This window comes from Falco peregrinus, chromosome 3, assembly GCF_023634155.1.
Source record: "Falco peregrinus isolate bFalPer1 chromosome 3, bFalPer1.pri, whole genome shotgun sequence".
Lineage (NCBI taxonomy): Eukaryota > Metazoa > Chordata > Aves > Falconiformes > Falconidae > Falco > Falco peregrinus.
Genome location: NC_073723.1, coordinates 111,799,741 through 111,809,200, shown reverse-complemented (window position 1 = coordinate 111,809,200; position 9,460 = coordinate 111,799,741). Strand labels below are relative to the sequence as shown.

The window sequence follows — 9,460 nt, the reverse complement described above, 5'->3', positions numbered from 1 at the left end:
CAGTCCCGTGCTGTGGTGGGCAGCTGGAGCATAAGGCTGGAAACACGGTCCCCCAGGAGCGCAGGGCTGCAGCGGTGGGCTGCGGCGTGGGGTGCAGTGTGGGGTGGGGAAGGGGAAGGGGAAGGGGAAGGGGAGCAGGAGCTGTGCCCGTAGGTGATGGCTGGAGCGGGGAGCAAAGGCTGGGCTGGGTGGGCTGGGGCAGGGCCATGTGCCTACCCAGGCTGCTGCCCTCGAAGAGGGGTCTGGGGGGTCTGTCAGGGGATCTGGGGGGGGGTCTGTTGGAGATTTGGGGGGGATCTCTGTTGGGAGTCTGTCAGGGGATCTTTGGGGGATCTGTCTAGGATCTGTGGGTGGTCTGTCGGGGATCTGTAGGGAGTCTGTTGGGGGGTCTGTCAAGGATCTGTCAGGGGGTCTGTCGGGGATCTGTGGCGGGTCTGTTGGAGATCCATCGAGGGGTCTGCAAGGAGATCTGTGGGGAGTCCGTTGAGGGGGTCTGTTGGAGATCTGTTGAAGATCTGTGGGGGGGTTGTCAAGGATCTGCTGGGGATCTGTGGAGGATCTGTCAGGGGTTCGGTTGGAGAGCTGGGGGGGCAGTCAGTCGGGGGATCTCTGGGGGGCTCTGTTGGAGGTCTGTCGGGGACCTCGGCGGGTCTGTCGGGCGAGCCAGGGCTGGCCCCCGACCCCACGTGTGCCCCCTCGCCCCCCGCCCGGGCCAGGGCGGCTGCCTGCAGGTGGGAGCTGGGCCCCGCGGGGCCCCCCGGGCCGCCCCCCCCCGCCCTGAACCGGGAGCGGGAGCCCCCCCAGGGCAGAGGAGCCCCCCCAGGGCAATGGAGCCCCCCCAGGGCACGGGAGCCCCCCCAGGGCAGAGGAGCCCCCCCAGGGCAATGGAGCCCCCCCAGGGCAGGGGAGCCCCCCCAGGGCAGGGGAGCCCCCCCAGGGCAGAGGAGCCCCCCCAGGGCCGGGGAGCCCCCCCAGGGCAGAGGAGCCCCCCCCAGGGCACGGGAGCCCCCCCAGGGCACGGGAGCCCCCCCACGGCAGGGGAGCCCCCCCACGGCAGAGGAGCCCCGGGGCCGGACCGGCGGGGGGCGCTGGGCGGGGGGCGCTGGGCCGGCCCCCGGCGGGGCGGGGCGGGTTGGGGCGGGGGGCGGGGCGGCCATCCGGGCACCATGGCGGCGGCGGCGGCGGCGGAGGGGCCGGCGGGGCGGCGGGGCCGGGGGCCGGAGCCGGGGCCGGGGCCGGGCAGCCCGGCGGGGCGGCCGGGGGCCGAGGGCTCCCCCGGGGGCGGCCGCCGCGTCTTCAGCCCCGCCGGGGAGTTCCGCGAGTTCTCCCGGCGGCAGCTCCGCGACATGGAGCGGCTCTTCCGACAGTGAGTACGGGCAGGGGGCGGCGGGGCAGCGGCCACGGCACCCGCGCCCTGCGGGAGAGACCCCCGTTCCTCGCCGGAGGGAGCCCCGTTCATTGCAGGATGGACCCCCCCGCACCTTGCGGGAGGGAGCCCCCCCATTCCGTGCAGGAGGGAGCCACTCATTCACTGCAGGATGGACCCCCTGTTCCTTGCCGGAGGGAGCCCCCCCGTTTATTGCTGGAGGGACCCCCCCATTCCTTGCGGGACAGACACCCCTATGCCTTACATGAGGGACCCCCCCATTCATTGCATGAAGGGCACCCCTATGCCTTTAGATGAGGACCCCCCCCTCATTCCTTGCAGGAGAGACCCCCTGGCTCCTTGTGGGAGGCTCCCCCCCAGCTCTATCTCTCTGCAGGAGGGATGCCAGGGGCTCCCCGTGCCCCCCCATCCCGCACTTTGCAGAGGAGGGATGCCAGGGGCTCCCCGTGCCCCCCCATCCCGCACTTTGCAGAGGAGGGATGCCAGGGGCTCCCCGTGCCCCCCCATCCCGCACTTTGCAGAGGAGGGATGCCAGGGGCTCCCTGTGCCCCCTCATCCCGCACTTTGCAGAGGAGGGATGCCAGGGGCTCCCCGTGCCCCCCCATCCCGCACTTTGCAGAGGAGGGATGCCAGGGGCTCCCCGTGCCCCCCCATCCCGCACTTTGCAGAGGAGGGATGCCAGGGGCTCCCCGTGCCCCCTCATCCCGCACTTTGCAGAGGAGGGATGCCAGGGTCACCTCCCCCCCAGCTCCCTGCAGGAGAGATGCATGTGCACCCCCAAACTGCTGCCAAAGGGATGCCCTGTCCCCCATCACCTGTGAGGAGGGACCCCAGCACCTTGTGCTCAAGGCGGGGGGGGGGGGGGGGGGCGCTGGAGGAGCCCGCAGGGGACCCCCACTTCTTTGCCAGCAGCACAGACCCCGGCGGCTGCAGCGGCGAGGGCAGGCGGCATGTCCTCAGCATCCCTGGGCGCTGCGTGCCACCACGCGCGGCGGAGCGTGACTTCGTGTGCCAGCTCGGCCTGGGGGGGGGATGCTGGATGCTGGCAGCCGACAGTGAGCCCTGGAAATTTCCAGGGGGGGAGACAGAAATGGGGATGGCTCTGAGCCTGGTCATGCCAGGATGTGCACAAGTAACCGGGGGCGAGTGGGACAGCCCGGAGCATCCCCCCCGGAGCATCCCCATAGAGCCATGGCATGTCAGGTGCTCCGTGGCTCTGGGGGCCGTGGGTGAAGGCAGGGTGGCGGTGGGCTGCTGCCCCTCACCCTATCCAGCACCCTGCCATGTGGTCTTGTTCTGGCATGGCCGAGCGCTGGAGAAGGTGCAGGGGATGGGGGCGGCCAGCACGGAAGCACGAGGCTGGGGGTGTTTAGGGTGCTGGCAGCATGAGGAGCCCCCTGTTCCCCGCTACGTCCCATTGCCTGGATGCAGCAGCGAGCGAGACGGGCAGGCTGCTGCGGGACTGCAGCAGAGGGGAGCCCCCAACGGGGATGGGGGTCCCCACGGGGCAAAGCGGTGGGTGGGTGTGGGTGCTGCGGCCGCGGCGCAGATGGCGGTGGTGGAGCCTGGCCAGCGCTGCGCAGACGAGGGAGCCGGGTGTGCGAGGCAGACGTGTTTGCTCTGACAGCTGCAGCGTCTCACTGCAGCGAAAGGAGCAGCGCCGGGGCTGCGCGCCCGCTGCTGAGGCGGCCCCCGGGGGGTTGGGAGCCAGAGGGGGGGTCTCCCAAGCAAGGGGTGCGTCAAGCCTGGCTCTGCCACGCTGTCCGTGCCACTGCCACAGTCCTTGTGACGTGGCCATCAGCTGTGCAGGGTAAAGTGACACATGGAAGGGTTTTTTCTCTCCGTAGGGGTGATGTTACCCATTGGGAGCTTCCCCGGGGAGAAGCAGAAAAGCAGCAGCACCCCTGAAAATCAGAGAGGAGGGTTGGGGGGAGTGAGGCAGCGCCCTGCCATCAGAGGAAGGCTTAGGGGACGAAGTGGCAGGGCCAGGCTAGCAAACTTGCCCCTTGCAGAGAAACTCTCTGCCCAGTGCTCCGAGAGGGGTCTCGGAGGCAGAAGTGAGCGGGGCTGGCCCTGGTTCGGGCCCCAGCAGCGTGGGGGAGCAGGAAGGTGATGCTGGCAGCACGGACAGAGCAGACCGCAGCGGGAAGGTACAAATGAGTCATGGACCTGCAGTGTGGGGAGCCGGGTGCTCTGCGGGGCTGCTGCAGGGCCTGCAGGCACAGGAAAGAGGAGCCACGAAAAACAAAAAGGCAACACACCAAAAAAAAAAAAAAAAAAAGAAAAAAAAAGAAAAAAACCAAAAAAGCCCTGTAACGACAGGTACAGCTGCGTAGGTGCTCATCTACTTCTGCAACGTCCTGGGATGTGCCGCAGGGCTCTCCTCTTGTGCCCATGCCATGGAGCCGTACGAAGTGCTGTGCCATGCTGTGCCGAGAGGTTCTGGGGCAGGGGACCGTGTGCCACCAGCACAGACAGCGGAGGGGTGGGCTGCCAGCCCCGGGTGGGTGGGAGGCTGGATGGAATGGTGGCAGGGGGCCGAGAAGGGGCATCCCTGTGGGGTCTGTCAGCAGGTTCGGTAAGCAGCAGTGCGCCTGGGTCTCCTGGTCAAGGCTGGGCACCTGGCTGGGGCTGGAGCATGGAAGCCAGGGGGCTCTGGGCAGGCGGGACCTGGGGGTGTCATAGGGAGGAGGAGGTGGCTGCGCTGGAGAGCTCCTGGTCCCCACAGCCCAACGGACAGGAGCTGCTGGGAGCACCCACACAGCATCACACCCCTGGGAGCCAGGCAAGCTGCCGGCTCGGCTGAGAGGACGGGGGGCTGTGGCCAAGGGATGATGTGGGGAGCAGCGCCTGGTGGGCTTAGTGCCGTAGCTGTCATCCCTTGTAGCAGCCGAGGGGAGTGTGTGCTCAGGCTCCCAGTTTGCGGAGCCAGCAGCAGGTTTGGCAGCATCCCGGGAGGTTTTCCTGCCAAGTGCCGCACAGCAGCAGAAGCGATTCCAGATGATGCTCTGGGGAGCTGTTAGCGGTTCGCTGGCAGCTTCCCCCGCGGTCTGGCAAGCCGCCCGAGAGCGTCACTGCCCCGGTCCGTGCCATCCTCTCCATGCCTGCTGCTTCGCTCCCCAGGTAGCGTGGGCACAGGGTGCTGGGTGGGCACAGAGGGCCGGTGCCAGGGTGGCTGCGTGCGCTCTGTGTCCTGCTGCCGTGTGGCAGGACTGTGCTTCCTTCCCACAGGTACGATGCAGGGAAAGATGGCTTCATTGACCTGATGGAGCTGAAGCTGATGATGGAGAAGCTGGGGGCTCCGCAGACGCACCTGGGCCTGAAGAACATGATCAAGGAAGTGGACGAGGACCTGGACAGCAAGCTGAGCTTTCGGGAGGTGAGGGGCTGGGGGGCTCTGTGCTGCCAGGGAGGTGACCCGAGGGCTGCTCCGCTCAGGGCTGGGCTGGGCTGGGGGGGGAGGTCGTGGTGGCTTGGTGGTCTCGGGGGAGCTGACACCACCCTCTCCCCTTGCAGTTCCTGCTGATTTTCCGCAAGGCAGCAGCGGGCGAGCTGCAGGAGGACAGCGGGCTGCACGCCCTGGCCCGGCTCTCCGAGATCGATGTCTCCACGGAGGGGGTGAAGGGCGCCAAGAGCTTCTTTGAGGCCAAGGTGAGGCAGGTGTGGGGACACTGGGTCGGTGATGGGTGAAGGTTCTTGGTGCTGGCTCGCTGGGGACAGGGGTGAAGATGGTGGGGGGAGCAGCAGCAGGGGTCTTGTGGGACCCAGCTGGACGTGCCCCCCTCTGCAGGTGCAAGCCATCCATGATGCCAGCCGCTTCGAGGAGGAGATCAAGGCAGAGCAGGAGGAGAAGAAGAAGCAGGCGGAGGAGCTGAAGCAGAGGAAGGCGGCATTCAAGGAGCTGCAGTCCACCTTCAAGCAGTGACGGGCACCGGCGCGGGGCTGGGCAGGACTGGGCTGCGGTGCCCGAGCTGGGAAGGCCGTGTGGGCCGAGCGGCCGGGAGCGCTGCCCGAGCCACGTGTCACCTGTGAATCCCGACGGGCAGGCTCGGGGCCGGGCTCAGCACACCAGCACCAGCCACTTGGCCCTGGCTCCCCGTCTCCTTGCTGTGGTGTCTGTCCGTCTTGTTTGTGCTCCCCTGTGTCCCCAGCGTGTCCCCCTGCCGAGCTGCTCCCGCCCCAAAGGGCAGCAGCACCCCGTCCCCTGCCAGGGGTTGCTGCTGCTGGGGCCCCTGTCCCTGGGCTGTCGTGCGTGGCGCATGCACTGTGAGCTTTGTAGGGGGGGGGGCTACCCGGGTGGGTGTCACAGTGGCCGTGCTGGCTCGGTGCCCGTTGGCCACTGCTGGCCATGGTCTCTGTGCCCGGCACACTGCCGGTGAGCGTGGCGAAGGCCAGGTGCCGGCAGAGGGGCTCTGTGCGTGTGTGGGCACCCAGGGTCGGTGCCCACCCCGCGGGTGCAGCCCCCAGGGGGCTGAGCGCCGTGGCCCCCACCTGCCTGTGTCGGGGGGCAGCTGCTGGCTCACCAAGCTGCGTTACGGTTGCGTGCGCCATGTCCAGCCCAGGAGGGCGAGTGGTGGAGCCTCCCGTCGGGCGACTGAGTCTCCCATGTTTGGGGGGGAGGGGGGGGGTGGCTGTGAAGAGGCACATCTGTCCCGCCGTGTCCCCTGAGCAGCGGTGCTGGGGGAGGGAGCTGTGTTTTGGTTTTTTTTTTAATTTTAATCCCAAATAAATATTATATTTCGTAAGCACGCTGAGTGCCTGTGCGGGGAGCTGAGGCCTGGCTGTGTCTGGGGGGGGGGGCGGGGGGTGCTCGGGTCGGGGGAAGGGGTCTGTGGCTGTGAGCATCCAGCTGCTGGTGCTGGGGGCCAGCCTCCCCATGGGCAGGCAGTGGCGACGGGCACTGAGCTGTGGCCGTGCCAGGCTGGCAGCGTGGGAAGCAGTTGGGGCCCGCTCCAGGTGTGTGGATGTGGCGTGATGGCAGGTTTTTCAGCATCACTGCGGGTATCAGCCCGTGTGCCCAGCGGCTGCCCCCCCTCCGCTGGGGGTCGGCCAGCCTTGGCAGCACAGAGCGTGAGACAGGAGCGCAGCAGCAGCATGGGGGCGGTGGGGGCGGTGGGGGCTGGGGTGGCCACGTCCTGAGGCAGCCGGTGCTGGAGGTTGGGGTGCAGCTGGGCTGCCCGACTCCCCACCCCACCCCCCCACCCCCAGCACAGAGCGGCATGGCTGGGGGTCTGTCCAGCAGCTGTCCCCAGGTTGGAGCCAGATGTCCCTGCTGTGTGATGGCACGGTGCCGGCGCGTGGTGGGCAGATGGGGCTGTTCCCAGGCAGCACAGGTGAGGGTGATAAGATGGGGTGATGGGGCTGGGGTGCCCTGCCCCCACCAGCGTGGGACAGTCCCCACATGTCGGTGGCAGCAGGGGTGACGCCAAGGTCTCTGCTGCTGGTGGCAGTTGTGGCAGGCACTATAAGAGGGGCAAGCAGCTGTGGCACGGCCGCTCGGGACTGCACGACCATGCTGGGGGCTCTGTGTCTCGCTGTGCTGCTTGGCTATGGTGGGTGAGGGCAGGGGGTGGGGGTGGGGGTGGGGGGGAAGATGGCACCCCAGCACAGGCTGTGGCCCTGGGTGCTGGTGGCAGCTGAGGTCCCTTTGCCGGGTGTCCTGCAGCCTACGGATGCGGTCAGCCGGCTGTGCCGCCACTGCTGGGCACCCGCGTGGTGGGCGGTGAAGATGCTCGGCCCCACAGCTGGCCTTGGCAGGTAAGGGGTGGGAGGGAGGCATGGGGATGGGGGGGGCATGGGGATGGGTGCGGGGGACACCCCTGTGCTGACGCTGTGCTTCTACCCTCCCAGATCTCGCTGCAGTACAGCCGCAACAATGCTTGGCACCACACGTGCGGCGGGACCCTCATTGCCCCCAACTGGGTGCTGACAGCCGCCCACTGCATCAGGTGGGTGCTGGGGGTGGGGTCAGCAGCGGGGAGGGGGACAAGACGTTTGTGGGGACTGACACCCCCTTCTCCCCATCCGGCAGCTCTAGCATGACGTACCGCGTGGTGCTGGGCAAGCAGGTGCTGTCGCAGGAGGACGAGCCGGGCTCGCTGGCCGTGGGCGTTGAGAAGATGATTGTGCACGAGAAGTGGAACTCCTTCTTAATCATGTAACGGCCGGGACGTGGTGTGGGCGAGCAGGGGGACGTCGTGGCTGGGGTCCCTCAGCCCCATGGCTCGGCTTTCCCCGCAGCAATGACATCGCGTTGATCAAGCTGGCGCAGGAGGTGGAGGAGAGCGAGACCATTCGTCCCGCCTGCCTGCCGCCCGCCGGCCTGGTGCTGGAGAACAACTACCCCTGCTACGTCACCGGCTGGGGACGCCTCCGGAGTAAGCGTGGGGTCCCTGGGGAGGAGGCGGGGGGCAAGGGGGCGCGGGGTACAAGGTGCTGTTGTTGCAGCGAATGGGCCTCTGGCTGACGTCCTGCAGCAAGCCCTGCTGCCCGTGGTGGACCACGCGACCTGCTCCAAGCGAGACTGGTGGGGCAGCACGGTGCGCACCACCATGGTGTGCGCCGGCGGCGATGGCGTGGTCTCCGGCTGCAATGTGAGTGTTGGCACCACGGGACAGTGGGTGCCCCCGGCTGGAGGGGGTGGGCTGGCCGGGGTGCCCAGGAGTGGTGGTAGCAAGCATCTGTCTGTCCGGGCAGGGGGATTCGGGCGGCCCCCTGAACTGCCAGCGCAACGGGCTCTGGGACGTGGACGGCATTGTCAGCTTTGGCTCCGGGCTGAGCTGCAACATGATCAAGAAGCCGACGGTGTTCACGCGGGTGTCTGCCTACATCGACTGGATCAACGAGGTGGGTGCCCCATTCCCTGCCCCCGCAGAGGGGTGGACCACGCTGTCCCCATCCAGGCCAAGGTCTCCCCCCAACCCGCGCCGTGTCTTGTCGTTGGCAGAAAATGAGCACGAACTGAGGCGGCGGCGCGTGGTGCAACAGATCTCAAGCGTGATAAAGGCAAAAGTGCTGAGAGGACCTTGTGTGTCCCACTGGTTATTTGGGGGGGTGGGGGGTGGAAATCACGTGGTGGGGCTGGGGGCAGACCCCCAGGGCTGTGGCCAGTGACAGCAGGGTTCGGCCCGTGCACTCGGGAAGGTCTCCCCACTGCGCAGCAGGGCTGGCCAGGTTCCAGGGGGGCTGAGGAGCGGGGGGGGGCAGCCATCCCACAAACTGCCCCCGGTTGGGGAGTGGGATCCACACCCAGGGCTGAGCTGAGGGGCTCACAGCTTAGCTGGTGGTTTGGGGGGAGAGGGGGTGGGGTCTGGCTGGGGGGTCCTGGGGGGCTCCAGGGAAACCAGTTGGCCTTTGAGGGGGGGGTGTGGATCTACCTTTAGGGAATGCGGCTGCCCCTGGGAGGTTTTGGGGGACCTGACTGGCACTGGGCTACCTGAGGGCAGCTGATTTTTAATGGGGGGTCTTGAGGGACCTGGGTTGGTCCTGGGGGGCCTGCTGGGGTGGGGGATGACTTGAGAGAGCCCAGCTGCAGCTGGAACTCCTGGGAGCTGCCTGGCCTGGCCCGTGCTGGCTCCAGGACCTGTGATGTGGCCCAGGAGGCTGGGCATCTTACTGAGGATCTTCTTCCACAGTGGCTGGAGCCACGGGGTGGGGGAGTGCTGCTCTGTGGGTCTTGGCTGTGGGGTCTCTTGAACGAGCTGGAGCTGCCACAGGGGAGATGTGGGGTGTTCCGGGGAAAGAGGCGACCATGGCAATGGCAGCAGGTGGGAAGAGGCTGCCGGGGAGGTGTGGAGGGGTGCCACACCGCATACCCCTGAGTGGAACCACTCACCATCTCATCGCGGCTGCCGGAGCCCAGCAAGGAGCCTGGTGATGGAAGGACGAGCAGAGATGGATGGCAGCAGTGCCTGGAGCTCTGCGGGGGACCTGATGGGTGGTGCCTGGCTTAGGAGTCATGCTGCCACCGGATCAGCATGTGACACCATCACTGGATTGGCAAACACCACCATCACCTGCACAGGACCAGCGGCAGGGCCGTGCGAGCCCCCTGCCCGGGTCTGGGCTTGCCTG

The 9,460-nt window shown here is 67.7% G+C and overlaps 2 protein-coding genes across 4 annotated transcripts; both read left to right on the top strand.

Annotated features, from left to right (window-relative positions):
• Positions 1 to 1,157: 1,157 nt before the first annotated feature.
• Positions 1,158 to 6,135, top strand: EFHD2 (EF-hand domain family member D2). 2 transcript variants are annotated; one of them, XM_055800761.1, is made up of 4 exons: positions 1,158 to 1,366; positions 4,619 to 4,766; positions 4,904 to 5,038; positions 5,178 to 6,135. In XM_055800761.1, the coding sequence occupies exons 1-4, from the start codon at positions 1,167 to 1,169 to the stop codon at positions 5,310 to 5,312; spliced, it is 618 nt and encodes a 205-aa protein (XP_055656736.1). In that variant the 5' UTR covers positions 1,158 to 1,166; the 3' UTR covers positions 5,313 to 6,135. The 2 variants fall into 2 exon arrangements, with proteins under 2 accessions (XP_055656736.1, XP_055656737.1); XM_055800762.1 differs by lacking the exon at positions 1,158 to 1,366 and adding an exon at positions 4,305 to 4,510.
• Positions 6,136 to 6,582: 447 nt separating this feature from the next.
• LOC101922683 (chymotrypsin-C) lies at positions 6,583 to 8,410 on the top strand. Of its 2 annotated transcripts, none has more exons than XM_055799824.1 (8): positions 6,583 to 6,720; positions 7,053 to 7,144; positions 7,238 to 7,335; positions 7,419 to 7,544; positions 7,628 to 7,764; positions 7,835 to 7,980; positions 8,084 to 8,233; positions 8,334 to 8,410. In XM_055799824.1, the coding sequence occupies exons 1-8, from the start codon at positions 6,651 to 6,653 to the stop codon at positions 8,349 to 8,351; spliced, it is 837 nt and encodes a 278-aa protein (XP_055655799.1). In that variant the 5' UTR covers positions 6,583 to 6,650; the 3' UTR covers positions 8,352 to 8,410. The 2 variants fall into 2 exon arrangements, with proteins under 2 accessions (XP_055655799.1, XP_055655798.1); XM_055799823.1 differs by lacking the exon at positions 6,583 to 6,720 and adding an exon at positions 6,762 to 6,939.
• The last annotated feature ends 1,050 nt before the right edge of the window (positions 8,411 to 9,460 follow it).

Excerpts from the sequence above, each read along its gene's own strand:
- EFHD2 (XM_055800761.1), top strand. The coding sequence starts at position 1,167 with ATGGCGGCGGCGGCGGCGGCGGAGGGGCCGGCGGGGCGGCGGGGCCGG. Across the intron at positions 1,367-4,618 it reads ATGGAGCGGCTCTTCCGACA|GTACGATGCAGGGAAAGATG; the intron begins GTGAGTACGGGC and ends TCCTTCCCACAG. Across the intron at positions 5,039-5,177 it reads AGAGCTTCTTTGAGGCCAAG|GTGCAAGCCATCCATGATGC; the intron begins GTGAGGCAGGTG and ends CCCCCTCTGCAG.
- LOC101922683 (XM_055799823.1), top strand. The coding sequence starts at position 6,789 with ATGTCGGTGGCAGCAGGGGTGACGCCAAGGTCTCTGCTGCTGGTGGCA. Across the intron at positions 7,336-7,418 it reads ACAGCCGCCCACTGCATCAG|CTCTAGCATGACGTACCGCG; the intron begins GTGGGTGCTGGG and ends CCCATCCGGCAG. Across the intron at positions 7,545-7,627 it reads TGGAACTCCTTCTTAATCAT|CAATGACATCGCGTTGATCA; the intron begins GTAACGGCCGGG and ends CTTTCCCCGCAG.